Raw genomic sequence first — 17,233 nt, forward strand, 5'->3', positions numbered from 1 at the left:
TAATGGAAGAGTCCAGCGGTTGACCTCAGGCTTGGGTAGATCCAGGTGTTCAAAGTACATCAACAGGATCCTTTTCCTTCCCGCTGTCAGATCTGCTTTTGTTCAGAAGACCATAAATAACCCCCCAAGTAATGGCAAAGGTGGCCCCAGCAGCCGGGGCTTTCATTCTGCCACCAAGCCAGCCCAGCAGAAAGGGAGCATCTCTTTCCAACAGCAGGAAAGGTCCCACCTCAGACCTTGATTGGCAGGTCTGAGTCATGTGACTACCCCCAAGGCTGCCAGGAGGAGGGGCCAGCCTTTCCAGAAAAACGTAGACTCAGTTGGGAAGGAGGGGGAGTGTCCCAAAAGGCAAAGAAGAATGAGAGGCACAATAACCACTATTGTCAACCCCTACCATTGTGGACCTGTCCACCTGCAACACGGAGCCCTGCAGCAGCACCTTCACAGAGGTCAGCTGCTCAGAGAGCAGGGTGGTGTGCAGGAGAGGCAGCCTGCAGAATATTTCTCTTCTAGAGTCACAGTCCTTTTGTGTTTTTAAAGCTCTCAAATAAATCATAAGCCTGGAGGTTATGATTTCCAAGGACAGTCTTCTTCTATGTGTCTGCTTCTTTTTCATTTTATTCACTAGTTTGTTGTATTTTTTAGATTCCACTTATAAGTAATATCATACAGTATTTGTCTTTCTCTCTCTGACTTATTTCACTTAGCATAATGAATATAGTTCATCCGTATTGCTGCAAATGGCAACATTTCATTCTTTTTTATGGCTGAGTACTCATCAATCAACTTTATTTATTTATTTTTGTATTTTCTTTTTTTCTTTTTTTTTTTTTTGGCTGTGCCGGCTCTTCGTTGTGGCGTGCAGGCTTCTCTCTAGTTGTGGTGTGCGGGCTCCAGGACCCATGGGCTCTGTAGTTTGCAGCGCACAGGCTCTCTCGTTGAGGTGCATGAGCTCAGTAGTTGTGGCGCACGTGGATTTAGTTGCCCCGGGGCATGTGGGATCTTAGTAGTTCCCCGACCAGGAATGGAACCGACGTCCCCTGCACTGGAAAGCAGATTCTTTACCACTGGACCACTGGCGAAGTCTCCATCAATCAACTTTAAAGTGGACCTCTCAGTCTGTGAGTCCCAGCCCTTCTGCCTGCTTTGTAGGACAACGTTCTGTTACCTTTATGCTGTCACTTATTTAGAATTTTCCAGATATCTAGAAAATCTCTGATTCGCATCTCAACTCTATAGATTTCTTTCCCTTTGGATATCTTCTCACATTTCACTGGCATCTGGGGAGGAAGAGCAGCTAAATGTGTGCTTGTTCCTCCCTTGACTTAGAAGAATTTATATTCATTTTGCTTCTCTGAACTTTTAAAATGAGTATGCATCATTACATTCATAATAGCAAAATAACAACCAAAGCTATTCTTAAAATGGGAGGGGTTTAGAAACATGTTCTGGTCAGGCAGAAAAGAGCATTGTGTCAGTGATTTGTACCGAGCATTATAGCACTGACCAGGAAACCACCTTCCCACAGTGCTTCAGGCTGAATGAGAAAGAGGCTGCAGAGTTCTGCCATAGAGCCCAGGGTCTCACCTGTGCTTTTTATCCTCCCAAGCTGAATTAGAAATGGTGTTAATGCAGTAAGAGTGTCAAATATAAAGGCTGCTATTAAACAGATGTGTCAGCTAGTGGCTTCAAATGGCGAGCATTTATCAGCTTGCTCTTTGGATGGACTCAGGTGCATGGTTCTTCTGCTGGTCTTACCTAGAGTTACTCATGCATCTTCAGTCAACCAGCAGTTGGTGGCCTCACTCACCTGTCTAGGGGTTGGCTGGCTATTGGCTGGGCAAGAGGGGGGATTGGGCCAAGTGTCTCTTGTCATCCCAAAGGCTATCTTGGGCTTGTTCACATGGCGATGGGTTGCAGGGCTTCCACGAACAGCAAGAGAGGAAGCTGCCAGGCTCTGGACTCACACAGCATCACTTCCACCAGTCTCTGTGATCAGAGCAAGTCATAAGGCCAAACCAAATCCAAGGAGTAGAGAGACCACCTCTTGATGGAAGGAGCTGCGAAGTATTGTGGCAACTTTTGCAATCCACCATTTCATAATTCTGTCCTTTAATAATAATTTTCTGTTTTCTAATTCTGTGTTGTCCTCAGGGTGCTGAGGACCCAGTCTCTGGAATGGTTCTACAATAATGTGAAGAGCCGCTTCAAACGCTTTGGCAGCGCCAAGGTCTTGAAGAACCTGTACAGGAAACACCGGCTGGAGAGCGGAGGGTGCTTCGACATCCTAGGTACGTTGACTGCCTGTCATCTGGGAGTCTTTGGGGGGTTGGTGGGATAGAAGAAGGCCTGGCTTGGAGGCCCTGTACACTGTGGCACACTCACCTGGGACAGAGAAAGTGGCTTAAATAATCTGGTTCTAGTAAGGAACAGAAATAGAAGGACATATACCAAAGATTCTAAGTTTTAAGTCCTTTGATTCCAGCATCTCCACTGGGCTGGATATGTTAGCAGCTGGGAGGACCAAAGTGTTTCTGCATATTGTGGACATTTTAATTCCAAATCCCTAGAAATGAAAGATTCTTGACCATCTTCCCCTAATGATTAAAACATTGGAAATTCATCTTTGTTTGGTTTTGTAGACTAGGTCTGCACTCAGAGGATATGCCTCCCACTCCTCTTCCTTCCTACTCCAAAATTCTATACATACCAGGCCCAGAGTTTAATGTAATGGGAGAGTTAGAAAAGTCTCAGCTTTCTCCCAGGAAGTTTAAAGGGTGAATTCTACCTATGCTGTTAAGACAACCAATGTAATTAGAATGAGTAATTATATTCTTTATTCCTATTGGACCAGCCAGTGGAAAGAAATGGTTGTCAGAATATGAACAGCATGTCCTCCCAGAAAAGGCTATTTTTTTCTGTGTAGAGGAAGATTTTTTCATCACTTTGCTGACACAGGTAAATGCTTTTTATCCATGAGAAAGAGGGAAGAAAGAAAATCTCATTTGGAGCTTTTTCACCGTCATTATTTTACATTGCTGTATTCTCAATAAAGTCTTTGGTTGTGTCTAATCTAAAAATATGCCAGCCACTGAGACAAGGGGAAAATAGGATGGAAGTATTAAACACGGAGACTCATTAGGGCCTTTTGTGTTAGTCGTTAGAACCTCTGTCTTTCAAACCACTCAGGAAGCCTGTAGCTAAGAGAGCAGTGCTGAAGGTCTCCACATATTATTTTTATCTTCTCTTTGCTGATTTTTCTAAAAATGTTTCTCTAGGAACAAAGACAAAAAAGAAATAAAGCTTAAAAGTAATCATGTTAACAGTAGGTTTTCAACCCAAGCAGATACCTCAAGAAAGTTCCAGAATAGAATTGTCTCATCATTTGCATCCCATACTTTCTCTTGTTCATCCTTGCGTCTGCTTCAGGTACCGCTTTACGTGTCACCACATTCACATCTCAGAGGTGTTCTCTACTGCTTCATGCAAAGTGAGGGGGAGAAGCAAACTCATTTGGAGAATCCTATAAACAGCACAACTCTGGTATCTTTCTGTTTCTCCCTCGGGTCCCACAGGTGGAGCAAGGGAACATGAATTACAAGTGGGCTGGCAAAAGGCTTTGAAATGTTCAAGTGTCATTTTCAAAGGCAAATCATTTGCTGGGAAAAACGCTGACACTATTGAAGCAGATTTAGGTCCCAGGCCCTCTGTGATTCACCATGTCTCTCACCTGGGCCTCAATCACAGCACTTATCACATTGCATCCAGGTGATGGTTTACAAAGCTCCTCTCCTGCTGGACCAGGCAGAAGCAATAGCTTCTTCATCTCTGTGTTCCCAAAGTGTGGCCCAGTGGCTGGCACCTCTTCGGTCCTCAATATTACACAATTCAGTCTTAAAAGCACTTTGCGGGTACCAAGACACTTCATAGAAGTACTAGAATCAGTTGTTTTAACATAATTTGTATCTCATTTTAAACTAAGATTTCCTTTTGAGCAACACGAAGACAAGCAGGCAGGAGACAATTTATGAGATGGTACTCAAACCTGTAAAGTCGTGATCATAAAACTGTGAGAGCAACTCTACATACCACCTAGAAAATTGAGTTACACCTCAAGTGTGGAGAAATCTCCCGTGCGTCAGTAATGTCCTGATTATGTTAGATGACCGTGGAGACATCAGCATTAGCTTCTACCTACAACCCAGCACCTTGGTATGGTTGTCATCTGCCATCCTCAAGCCCGACTACACATTAGAATCACCTCACAAGCTTTGAAAAAGTGCCAGAATCATCTTCCACCACTAGTCAATTACTTCCAAATTTCTGGAGGTGGCCCTGGAATAGATATTTTTTAAAGCTCTCTGGGTTATTTTAAGACACAGCCAAGACTGAGAACCTCAGCTAGAACTTCACTATAATTCGTATGGCAGAGTTCTGAATAAGATGGTTCCATCTTCAACTCCATCTGAGGGTACTTAGTTTCAGAATTTTGATTGTCAGAACATAATCTACAGGGTGCAAGACCTGGGCTCTGCTCCAGGACTCTCAGTATAAGACTCCTTTTATCTATGAAACATCTCCATTGCATGGACCAGTGTAGTTTGCCATAAAAAAACACAGTCCATTGAAAATTCATGGAGTTCACAGAACCTTATGGGTTACCCATCACATGTACCCACTGCACGGCCATCAGTCCCAAGCTCACTTACTCCTCCTGCAGCCCATATTAGGTGAACAGATTAGGCAGAACTGGAGACCCATTCGTTTTGTCAGATAAATCTAAGACTTATTCATTCCTTCAGTAAACATTTATTGAATGCCTGGTTTAAGACCTGGGAGTGACAAGATGGGCAAGACCCTGCCATCTCAGAGCCAACGTTTCAGTGAAGTCAGAGAAATAAGTAGATTTATAAAAAAAATATAATGTCCAATGCTCATGTGGTTTATCTGATAGATTCAGTGTGACATTTTTAACAGTTATTCTAAAAAGAAGCACTACATGAAAAGATGAAAGTAGCCCTTATTAATATACTTAATCCCTAGACAATTTGGTAAATAATACATACATTTATTTAGTATTGGATAAATAAAATGGGGAAAATAAATCTTGCTTTTATTTATTAACATGCTATATCTATTTTTGACACGATTCTTGGAAAGGTCTATGACATCTTTCATGTGGGATTTGACTAACAACATGGTCTTTTAAAAACACTGAGTCCTGCCTTACCCCTAGGTTCTTCATGACATTTTTTTTTTCTTAAATTCCGTATATATGTGTTAGCATACGGTATTTGTCTTTCTCTTTCTGACTTACTTCACTCTGTATAAAGACACAGACCTACTAGAGAATGGACTTGAGGATATGGGGAGGGGGAAGGGTAAGCTGTGACAAATCGAGAGAGTGGCATGGACATATATACACTACCAAACGTAAAATAGATAGCTAGTGGGAAGCAGCCGCATAGCACAGGGAGATCAGCTCAGTGCTTTGTGACCACCTAGAGGGGTGGGGTAGGGAGGGTGGGAGGCAGGGAGACACAAGAGGGAAGAGATATGGGAACATATGTATATGTATAACTGATTCACTTTGTTATAAAGCAGAAACTAACACACCATTGTAAAGCAATTATACTCCAATAAAGAGGAAAAAAAAAGAATAGGTTTGCAAAAAAAAAAAAAATACTGAGTCGCCTGAAATTGGAGGTTCCTCCAGCTCATGGAAGCTCTGACTTGATGTCTGGCTGCTGTGTCAGTGCTTTCCAAAACAGTTCAGTTGCTTTCTGCCCTTGGAAAAATCCCATCATCCTAAATGACAAGAAGCTCCCACCTATGAATTTAAAGGGACACAGGGAGAGTTGTTGTACTAGAAGATTTATAATCATGGAAAACCAGAGCCTGTCCTGGTCAGTGCAGTTCTCCCAAAGATGTTTTCAGATCTTCTCCTCCCCCATCACGCTCCCCACCACCATCCCCATTGTCTCAGGAGACGGCCTCACCACCTCCTTCGCAGGACAGACCGTGTACACCTCCGCACCTGATCCCTGTCACCTTCCATGAAGGTCTCAAGTTCACGCAGCCCTCTGTCTTGCCTTTCAGCCTCCCTCTTAACTGGTTCCTTCCTATTGATTTGTAAACATGCCCAGTCTCTCCCATTTCCTAAGCCCTTCCTGGACTGCAGATTTTCCTCCACTTCTGCCCTGCCATGCTCTTTCCCATCACAGGGACACTCCAGAGGGTGGGCCACACTCTCAGCTTCCTCTCTAGACACCCACCCTCTCCCTCTTCCAAGCTGTCTTCCACACAGCAGCCGGCGTGCACCTTTACGTGTGTTTAGAAACACACACCTAACCAGATCACCCCTGTGGAGACTTTACTGTCTTCAAGTGGCTTCATGGTGGGACAAAGATCAGAACAGTGATGTGGCCACCGTGACCTGTGCAGTCTGCCACCAGCCCATCTCACCCCAGGTTCCCTCTCCTCTCGCAGCCCAGCCACCCGGCCTCTGTTTTAGCTCTTCAGATGCACCCTGCTGTACCCACTGCCTGTGCCTGTGCAAGCTGTTTGCTCTGCCCTGGACTCCCTCCCACCCCCACACCCTTTTAGCTGGTTACTTACCGTCTAGGTCAGTCTTCCCTGCTGAACACTTGCCCTATTCTATGAACCACCCAGTCACAGCACTCAACATATCTACAGTTTTATATTTATTTATATAAATTTTTGGTTAATGAATTCTCACCCACTAGACTATCAAGGTTGTCAGGGCAGCGAGGATTTCTGGCCTTGCTCACCAGTATACCCTAACGCTCAGCCCAGGGCCAGGCATCTACTAGGTGCCCATGAAATATTTGCTGGATGAATGGATGGCTGCCGGATGCAGCCAAGCCAGAGTGAAATATTTGCACTTAGATGTATAGCCTCGGAACTGAGGTGATGACTTATCCTAAAGCCTTATTTTATAAGTGAGGAAGTGGAGACCCAAGAAGGTAAAGTCACTTCATTATGGTCACAGAGCTGGAATAAGTGACTATGGGTCTTTTGAAAGGCTGGTCAAAAAACACAAGCACAGAGAATGGTATATGGTCAGACTGAGTCCCCGTGGCAGGCCACACACTAATGACCTATTTCATAAAGGTAGCAGCCTGCTGACCCCGCTGTAGATGCCTACGGCAGTTACCCTAAGAGTTCCCACACTGGAGCCCCATGCAGCCCATCCAAGGAAGCACGGGCTGTATTATGTGTATCAAAGGTCTACTGCTTAGTTTGACCTGACATCAATAGCATTTCCCCCTTTTGAGCTAAGAGCTGTAGACCTGCATTTATTTTCTTGGTTCTATCAGTGTTTTCCACCAGCATCCAATTCAAGAATTTTTTTGAGCCCCCTGCTCTCTCAGTGCTATCTTGTGTACTGGTGATACAATACAGTAATTTAAAAAGGAAAGAGACATCATCCACACCTCCACACCTTCAAAGATCTCTTTTGATGAATTAATACGTGAACACAAGTGGTAAATCCCCAACTTAAAAAAGGTTTAGCCAACTGCTCTTCCCAGCCTGGAACCAAGATAGAGTGTGTGTTCAACTGAGAGAAGACCAGAGAAGAGGCAGTGGGCCTTAAAAGATCAAATGCCATGGCTTACCTTGTCTTGCTCTGGGCTTGTTTCCACTAACTGCTAATGACAGTTTACTCACTGGCTAAAGGCCACTGTTTAGATTGATGCCATGGACAGCAGCTAAAGACCAGACATGCAGTGTCTCATCACCCATGATGAGCAGAGTTCTATCATTATCACAGTTTTTCTAGTAAGGAAGCCAAGTGTCCGAGAGGTTAAGTAACTTGATCAAGGTCACACATCTAGTCATTTGCAGGTCCAGGAAATGAGCTCATATCTCTGAGTTCAATCTATTACTCCACACTTGATTCCATATTGCCTCCAAGGAAGGCTCTGGAAGAAAGTTGGAGGTGGAAGCGTTGCTACACAAGGAATTAGCATGAGAAAGAAAAATGTGACTGGTTAAAATCTGTAGCATTACTGTAGAACCCAGTGATTCCCTAAACCTATTTGCAAGGCTAACCATCGAAGTGGGTAATGGTGGTCTGCCAATTCAGTGACACGGTGCACCGGGCTCACTGAAGACCTTGGATAATCTTATATCTCCTCTGTCTCCTCCCCGCCCCCCCCCTCTCTCCCTCTCCCTCTCTCTCAGGAGGAAGCTTTTTTGAGGCAAACCTGGAGAATGAAGGAAGTATTTCAGGCAGTGACTCAACATTTTATAGGCAGTCAGAAGGTAAGTTTGCTTAAGGGTTTACACCTAATGGGAGGTTAGAGCATTACAAACACCTTCAGTCCGTCAGGGTCCCCCATGGCATTGGAACCACTGATGCAACTCTGTTATTGTATGTGAGAGTCTCCCTGGGTCTTCTTTTATTGCCATTTGTGTGAATCCATCATCAAAATAGGTGAATATATCTAAGGTGTAGCCTAGAGAAGTGCATTCCCTACCAACCACTAGATACTTACAATCAACTAGTGTGTGTTTTTCTGGAGTTGGAATATGACAATCAACATACTCACTTGTGCAATTAATATTAAAATATTCTTATAAAGAATGTACCATTTACTGATCAACTTTTACTTTTTTATACCAGTACAGTCATCGCCTTAGAGCAAAGGTTAAAAGCAAAACAAACTTCTTCCAATTCCAAATAAAACCTCCTCCAACGCTCCGGCTCCTTCTCCAAAGTACTGGGTGTTGGGAACAGGTGCCTCCTCGTCCCCCTGGTCCTGTGGCCCCCCACAGTGCTTCTGCGCTCTCTCTGTTCTCTCCTTGGGCACCTTCTCATGAAGGTCTCATCCTCTATCATCCTTGCTGCCTGAGACTTCTCCCTGGGAGAAGTCACATGGCTTTGGTGCACCTCTGTCTGAATGCCTAGCCCTTACTTCAGCCCAGAGTTCTAGACTCAGTGTTCTGATGCTTGGTCACCAAGACCTGCAGCCCCTCCAGGGATCTTAACTTCAGCATATCCCAGTCAAGCTCCTCAGCCACAAGTCCACCAGCAAGACTTACCTTTTCCTCAATCCCCCTCCCCGCTTCCACCCAGTCACCCAAGTTCCTATGGGTTCTATGTGCAATCCCATCCTTTTCTTTCTGTTCCAAGGTCTATGGCCTGAGCACCTCCCTGCCCTCAACGATCCTGTATTAATATTAATTTCAGTCACCATCTATATCAGCCAGGGTTCTCCAGAGTAACAGAACCAATAGGGTATGTACACATAACACACACACACACACAAAGAGGTTTGTTTCAAGGACTCGGCTCACACAACTGCAGGGCCTGGCAAGCCCACAGAATAGGTCAGCTGACTAGAAACTCTAGTAGGAGTTGATGCTTAAGTCTTGAGGCTGAATTTCTTCTCTGGGAAACCTCTGTTTTTGCTCTTAAGGCCTTTCAACTGATTGGATGAGACCTACTCACATTTTCAAGGGTAATCTCCTTTACTTAAAGTCAACTATTGTAACCATAATGTGGACCACACCTACAAAACACCTTCATAGCAACACCTGGGTTAGTGTTTGATTAAACAGCTGGGTGCTATAGCTTCACCAAGTTGACACATAAAACTAACAGTCCCCCCCACCTGACTGGTCCTCTGAACTTCGGTCACTCTGCCTCTGCCTTCTTATCATCCCTCCACACCCCACCAGTTTTTATCTCTGAAACACCCTCTCAAGCCTTCACTTTCAGCCCAAACATCTTGGTGCTCCACTCCACCTCATGCCAAAACCACAGACATGGCCTCCACCCTTTTTGATGGCTCTAGGCTCTTCCTCTCCAGGGCTCTGTGGAAGCTGGTGACTATCCCCGTCATAGGATCTCCAGCACGCCTCTTAGCAGTTAGCTATGCACCTGATCACCCAATAGCTCGGAAGGCACACGAGAGCATGGGCTCAGCTCGCATCTGTCAAGGCATCACTGGGACCCTCAGAGACCCTAGTGCTGGGGAGGTCTTGGTGCACTTTGAATCAACAAGAATTTGTGGGGCGCCACTTCTATGAAGAATACATTGATTGGTATCTTGAAGAAGAGAGATGGGAGATACAGTGTCTGTCTCCAGGGAGCACTGAATGTGGCGACAACTTAAATTTTATAGACTCTTCTTATAGAAACACTGGGGAAATTATGTGTTCACTCAGCCACCTGAGGGTGCCAAGCCCTGAGCTGGGTTGCCCCCGTGTGTCTCTGTCAGGACTGTCACAGCCAGCCTGTGATGTCCTCGTCAGCTGCCTGGCTAGATGGTTTTGACTTTAATTGGGTTGGTTTGGGAGATTTTGTTATGTTTGCCAAATGCCACTTTCTGTCCACATGTGTGTCTTTAGGAGCCTAAGAAGCTTGAATTAAGTATTTTAATTAAAGGATTGATTAATTAATGAATTGATATATTTACACCTTGTCTCATTCTACAAAGAATCTGAGGCAGCTTTCAGGAGATATGCATGTGTTAAATAATGCATGACTAGGAGATTATAAATGGAAACAGGAGGTTGAAATTGGGGAAAAGGAGACATAGGCAAGCAGCACCTGCAGACCTCTGTTCCTGTGCCTGATGTGAGTCGGGCTTCTGGGATGAACTGAGAGGAATGATAGAAATTCTCACTTTCAAGCAAGAAGCAAAAAATCTAGTACCTCCAGGAAGCAAAACTCTTCCAAGTATTTGACTTCAAAAAGAATTTTGTCACCTGCAGAAGTCCTTTGACTTGGGAAAACTTCCGTTTGTCACCATATGCAAAAAATATGTTCACTAAATATATGATAGCATTATTTTTAAAAATCATGTTGGCTTGTGTTTATCTCACTTTTGTGGTTAAAATCACGGGATTTGGAGACAGAGAGCCCTGAATTCAAATCTCAGCTCTCTGTCTCACTGCGCAACATTGGGTGAATTATTTGACCTCTCCGTGCTTCAGTTCTCTCATCTATAAAACGGTGCCTACTCAATGAGTTGTTGGAAGGATCCACGGTGATCATGTATGAGACACTCAGTCTGCAGCCCAGCACGTGGTTGAGCTCGGCAAGATCGGCCAATGTTATCGATAGTATGGGTTTAGAGTCTAAAAAATTCTTCCATGGATTTTGTGTTTGCATTAAACCATGAGCACAGCCCTCAGAAGATTTCACAATTTTCCTTCCTATCATTATAATGATACATTACGTGCACAAAATAAAACATAATCTTTATCTGAGAAAGTAGATGAAGAACCGTTATTTCCTTATATTAAGTCCTTTTGTCCAGTCATCTTTAAGCCACTTTGTATGTTTTGGAGCGTGTCCTTGCCTTCCAGAAAGCGGTCTATGTTCTGTTTCCTGTCTAGGACATAGCATGATGGACACATTGGCTGTCGCCCTACGGGTGGCTGAAGAGGCCATAGAAGAAGCAATCTCCAAAGCAGAAGCCTATGGGGATAGCCTGGTATGCCCCCCCCACCCCACCCACCGTCACAACGTCTGTCTGGGAGGAGGTGTGGGTGGAGTCCTGGCTGCCAAGAGAAAGTGCAGGCTGTGGGCAAACCATCATGATAGCCATCCTTTACTAGAGCCTATCCTCCCCCTGCATTTGTGGTCAGGACTCCTGAGAAAGCGATTGCCAAGTCTCCCAAACACACCCACAGCTCACGACATTCTCTTCCTCCCTCTGCAGGACAAGCAGAATGAGGCCAGTTACCTGCGGGACCACAGGGAGGAGCTGACTGAGGAACTGGCCACAACCATCCTGCAGAAGGTAGGTGGGCCCTAGCATCCAGATGGCTGCAATTTACCACCCTGGCCTGGACCAGGGCCTTTGGTGAGCAGAAGAGCCGCCATAAGCGCCTTTGTTGTCTTGGGCACCATTTCTTCTGTTCTCACTTTCTCCATTGTACTCTGGGGCTAATGCAGAGGGGTTGAATTGCATGGCAAAAACTAAGCAGTGTGAACGTGGTTGCCTTTAGGGATTAAGCTGGTGGGTGAGGAGCCAGGAACCCAGCCCAGAGACCTTCGTACAAATGGACTCATTAAATCCAAGTGGCCATGCCCAACCTAGCAAGCGGTGCAAACAAGCTGAAGCCTTCCCTCATGATGCTTGATATATGCCCCCTCCTTAGGGCTTTCAGACACTTCCTAAAGTCAGGATGTACGGCCAGAGACTCTGGGTTTGAGATCCACTTCCACTATTTATGAGCTGTGTGTCCTTAACTGATAACCTCTGAGCCTCATTCATCATCTGTAAAATGGGGAGAGTTATAGTACGTAGCTCTTAGAAGTATTTTGAGAATTAAATGAGGTAAAGCATATATATGGTGCCAAGTACAGAGACTGGCACACAGTAGGCACTTAATAAATAGAAGTTGTCAGCATTGTAAAAGGACTACTTGTAAACTGTAAAGTGATGTAGAATGTTCAAGGCTTTAGTTGTGCTGTTTTATCATAAGACAGACCTGAAATCAGATGGTATTCTGTTGAAACGAAACTTTTTTTTTTTAAGATTTTTTTTTTTGATTTGGACCTTTTTTTTTTAAGTCTTTTTTGAATTTGTTACAACATTGCTTCTGTTTTATGTTTTGGATTTTTGGCCGCGAGGCATGTGGGATCTTAGCTCCCCAACCAGGGATTGAACCTGCACCCCCTGCACCGGAAGGCAAAGTCTTAACCACTGGATTGCCAGGGAAGACCCGGAAACTAAGCTCTTACATGACTAAGAATTTCCCAGAGATGGTCCCAGTTACCCCACATAGCACTGGAGCCCTCTCCAATAATGTGTCCCCTTTGTCACCTGCCTCCTCCCCAGATCATAAGAAAACAGAAGAGCAAAAGTGAGCAGCACGTGGAAGAGGAGCCGGAGTGGCCACAGCCCCAGAGCTGCAGTGCGAAGGCAGCTGACAAGAGGACCACAGCCTCCCCGGGAGGCCACCGCACCTCCACCACCTTCTGGGTGAGTCCCCACGCCATGTCCGCCCACCCCCTACAGGTGCCCTGCATGTGTGCAGGTCAGAGCCGTTATCCCCACCGAAATGGGGACACCATGCTTAACATCTATAGTTAGCACATGTGCCCACCAGACAGCCTGAGGTTCCTGAAGGACAGGGAGAGATGCAGAGAGCACTGCGTGGGGGCCAGGAGGCCTGTGCTCTTACACACATGGAGGTGGTTTTTTACACAGAGACCAATCTAGGAAAAATAACAATGTCAATAGCCTTTTTAAAATTAATCCTGAAAAGAGTTGTACTGAGTCCCATGGAAAAAATGGCTTTCTGAAGGCCAGGTGTGTTCTTACAACTTGAGCACTTGCTTTACTGAAACTGAGAAATGACAACGAGAGAATTGCCACTGCCTTCTGAGGTCACATCTGGACGTGGGCAGGAAGTCGGGGTGTGAGTAGACCTTTTTGTTCGTCATCCCCAACCACAAAGCACAGTGTCCTTCCTGTGCCCCAAGGGTCTGGGCCTGCCACGTCTGCGGTAGAGTCACTAAGCCCGTAAAATCCTTTGGTATGTGTTTAAGCAGCCCCGGCAAGGATGTGTGGAGAATGGGATAGAGGCTGGACCCTGGGTGTGGAAATTCAGCAAGAAAGAGCAGGATTGGCCAGCAGGGCTGGTGTTCTATCAGCTGCAGGTGCCCACAGTCATAGCACAGGGCAAGGGACAGGGCAACACACAGGTGCAATTTAAAATTGGAAAGGCAGAATAAAAAAGAATGAAATAATGCCATCTGCAGCAATGTGGATGGACCTAGAGATTATCATACTAAGTGAAGCACAGGGAACTATATTCAATATCTTATAATAACCTATAATGGAAACAATCTGAAAAACTACATATATGTAAGTGACTTTGCTGTACAACTGAAACTAATACAATATTGTAAATCAACTATACTTCAATTAAAAAAAAAACTGGAAAGGAAGCCATGGGAAAAGCACCATCGCATGTTATTTCTTTTACTCTCCACCAAAAGGTGGGGACAGGTATTATTGGGCCCATTTTATAGGTAAAGAAACTATAGTTTTAGCATAACTTGCCTAAGCTCCCACAGCTAGTGATCAGTGGGGTCGGGAGTTGAATACCTTTTTCCTGTTCCAAAGCTTTTGATCTAGCTTCCTCCACTAAAACGTGAGATCAATGGACTCGATCCCTAAGGTCTCTTTCATCCCAGAGGTTCTACGTCTGCACTGTCCAATATGGTGACCACAAGACACAAGTGACAATTTAATTAAAGTTAAATTTAAAATCCAGTTCTTCAGTCACACTGGCCACATTTCAAGTCCTCAACAGCCCCTGGGACTGGTGGCTACTTTATTGGGCAGTGCAGATACAGAACATTTCCAGCCTCCCTGAAAAGTTTTCTTACGCAGCTTTGGTCTAGGGAGCTAGATAAAGACGGAGCGAGAAGCAGAGGGCATAAAAGCAGAAATGCTTCTGGAGGCTGGCCAGAGCCTGGACGTGAACCAGCAGGCCAAGCCTCGGTTCTTGGGGACTTCGAGGAAGGTGGTTTTCCCACCTTTCCACGAGCTGTTCTCGCCTCAGACGCTCATCTTCCTCATCTGCCTGAGCCCCACTCCAGGGGCACTGACTCACAGGGTCTGGGGCAGAGCTGGGCATCAGTACATTGACCCAAAGCTGGCAAGGGATGCCGGCAGGCTGCAGGCTTAAGGATGGCCTCTTTGTGATATCTTCAGGAGGGCACCCTGACCTACAGACCCTGGATGGCCCTAAACCAGTGGTCTCCTGGCAGTGCTTCCTCTTTTATCCTTAGTTCTCCAAGGACACGAATACCCTGGCTCCAGGGGTAACTGTGCAGAATCCCATAACGCTGCAGGCCTCCCTCCTTGGGCTTAACTGCAAAACCCAAACTTAATCCATCCCCATGCTGACAGGATTTCTCATCTACTCTCTTGAAAGAAAGTTCAGTGTGATTGTCCTCTTTTTAATTTCCTCCTTTATTGTGTGGTTCTCTGCCAGTAGGGGGGTCAGTGCAATCTAGCTTTCAAAGCCTTAAGATGCAATATCCTGAAAGGCACCAGGGCAGGGGTTATAATTCATTTAGTGCCTATCTCTTTGTGCGCGTGTATATAAAAAGTCGTCTTCTGTATTAATACGGTGATCCTATTGATAATAATGAGGACAGCAGAGGCTGGGCATATGCTATGCCCGGGGACTAAGGTGCGTCTCTGTCTGACTCTGTCTCTTCTCTATCCTTCCCTATTTTCCTCAGCCTTTTCCCTTTGTGCTTTTGTCATTTTCCTCCCTCACATTTGCTCACTCCTTTAAATGACTATAGTACAGACCTAAAGTATTTTTCATTATTGTTATAATTATTGGATTGAATTTAATGACTGTGCCCGACCCTAAAAATACAAAGCAAAGCTATGTCTCAGTTGTTATTCATAGGAACACTGTTATCGATCCCTTTGCCCATAAACCCTTGATACTAAAAACATTCTCTCCCTGTTTTATGATGTGGGCTCCTTGAGAGCAAAGACTTATTTTGAAGCCATGATCGGTGCCCCAGGGAGCCTGCCCTGGTGGTGATGATGATAATCATTGCAGTCATAGCAACAATATACCATTCCAAGAAATACAGGGAGAACAGGATGCTGCTGCCCACACGGGGGACCAGCGGCTGCAGAGGAAGCTTTAACAAAGGTAACTGATGATCACACGGCAAGTTTTGCCTAAAGCTTCAGAACCAGCTGGTTTGGATGGCAGGTCCTGCTGGTTGGAGCATGTTAGCCAGGAGTGCCTTGTCCCCAGGCTTTCAGCAAAGGGTGTCAGGCACAGTAGCAAGCGGGCATGGAAGAGCATCACCTCGGAGCCAGACAGACCCAAGGTCAAGCCCTGCATCTGCCCTGCACCAACCTTGTGCTCGGGCAAGTTATTCCAGGCTGCCGCAACTCACTCATGTGCACCCAATTGGACTGAGTGAGGGAATGGAGGTCTTGCCCTGGCTCAGTGGCAGAGCTTAATAAATGCTATTATTTTGACTGATATTTACTGAGTGCATTCTGTGTGCTAGACATGGCACTGATTCCTTTCTGTGAGGAAACTGAAGCTTAGAACAGATCCTCCCAAGATCCCACATAGCAAGAGGAGCTAGCATGGACACTCTACCCAACACACTACCCATTCATGCCCAAAGAGTTAAGAGGCGGGGCCTGTTTGAACTTCTCAGTCAATCTTTGCAAGGCCCTGCTGGCATGCTAACACTCCTGAACCCATGGACTCCACCCTCCATGCCCAGGCCCCCAGCATAGACATGCAGACACTGTAACTCAGGCCTGCCTGACCTGACATCACCAGCCCTGTTTCTTCCATGGACCCTAGGGTGGGTAAGAGGAAGAAAAACAAAAGCTGTGGGTGGGAACGAAAGGGTGGGCATAGAGGGCCCAGCCAGGGAAACAAGGCAAATAAATTAATCAAGTAATCCCATCACTTCCCGAGAGCCACAGAGGTTGAACCAACTGGCAAGTAAAAGTGTCATGGTTGCGCCATCTTCTGGGCAATACGTTTACTGCAATGAGTTTGTGGCAAAACTGGGTCTTGGGTCTGGGGCTTTTCCACCCTGGCTGGAGACAGCAGGCCAGCAGTGTCCTGAGATGCACTGGAGTCAGCTCTTTGTGATTGTCAGGGTATAGCTGTTTTTCCTAGTGTGAAACAATGGCTTGCCTGAAATAGATTACAAAAGCCTGGCATCCTCAACTCATGAAAAACATAGATCCCATCTTCCCTGCTGGGACCACAGAAAGACTTTTCAGTTTTTGATCTTGGCTTTTGTAGGTGAGGGAGCATTTCTGTCCTATAGAAATGGAGCCCAGCCACCTCCTACAGACACACACATACAGAAATAAAATATTGTTTGAGCCACTGCAAAATGAAATACTATCATTTCCTCTCTTTGAAACATGTATTCAGCGATTTACAGTGAGAAGTTTGAAGATAGAAAAATAAAGACCAGGGTATAGAAAACTGCTCAGGTGAGGCTGCAGTAATACTGCACCTGGCAATAGGCCATCAGCTCCTTAGGGCCACACCTGTGTCTTACATCCTACAAATTCAGTCACAAACATGGGACCGAGGGTCACACCCAAAAGACCATCCCTGTCTTCAAGGAGCTCACAGTCTGTGGAGGAGTCGATATGTTGGAATAGGACTGTAGGAGAGACAGGAAGAGCCGTGCGATCACACAGAAGGGGGGTCTTCT

General features: G+C 45.5%; 1 protein-coding gene across 1 annotated transcript in view; it reads left to right on the forward strand.

Annotated features, from left to right (window-relative positions):
* The window catches only part of MYRIP (myosin VIIA and Rab interacting protein), a gene marked incomplete at both ends in the record, with an annotated part of 178,689 nt that overhangs the window by 94,894 nt on the left and 66,562 nt on the right, over window positions 1-17,233 (forward strand). The window contains 5 exons of the mRNA XM_079713826.1: window positions 2,155-2,291; window positions 8,209-8,289; window positions 11,374-11,471; window positions 11,700-11,780; window positions 12,825-12,968. Of these exons, the coding sequence (XP_079569952.1) occupies window positions 2,155-2,291; window positions 8,209-8,289; window positions 11,374-11,471; window positions 11,700-11,780; window positions 12,825-12,968 (541 nt within the window). The remainder of the gene's footprint in view (window positions 1-2,154; window positions 2,292-8,208; window positions 8,290-11,373; window positions 11,472-11,699; window positions 11,781-12,824; window positions 12,969-17,233) is intronic.

This window comes from Hyperoodon ampullatus (genome assembly GCF_949752795.1).
Source record: "Hyperoodon ampullatus genome assembly, chromosome: 10".
Lineage (NCBI taxonomy): Eukaryota > Metazoa > Chordata > Mammalia > Artiodactyla > Ziphiidae > Hyperoodon > Hyperoodon ampullatus.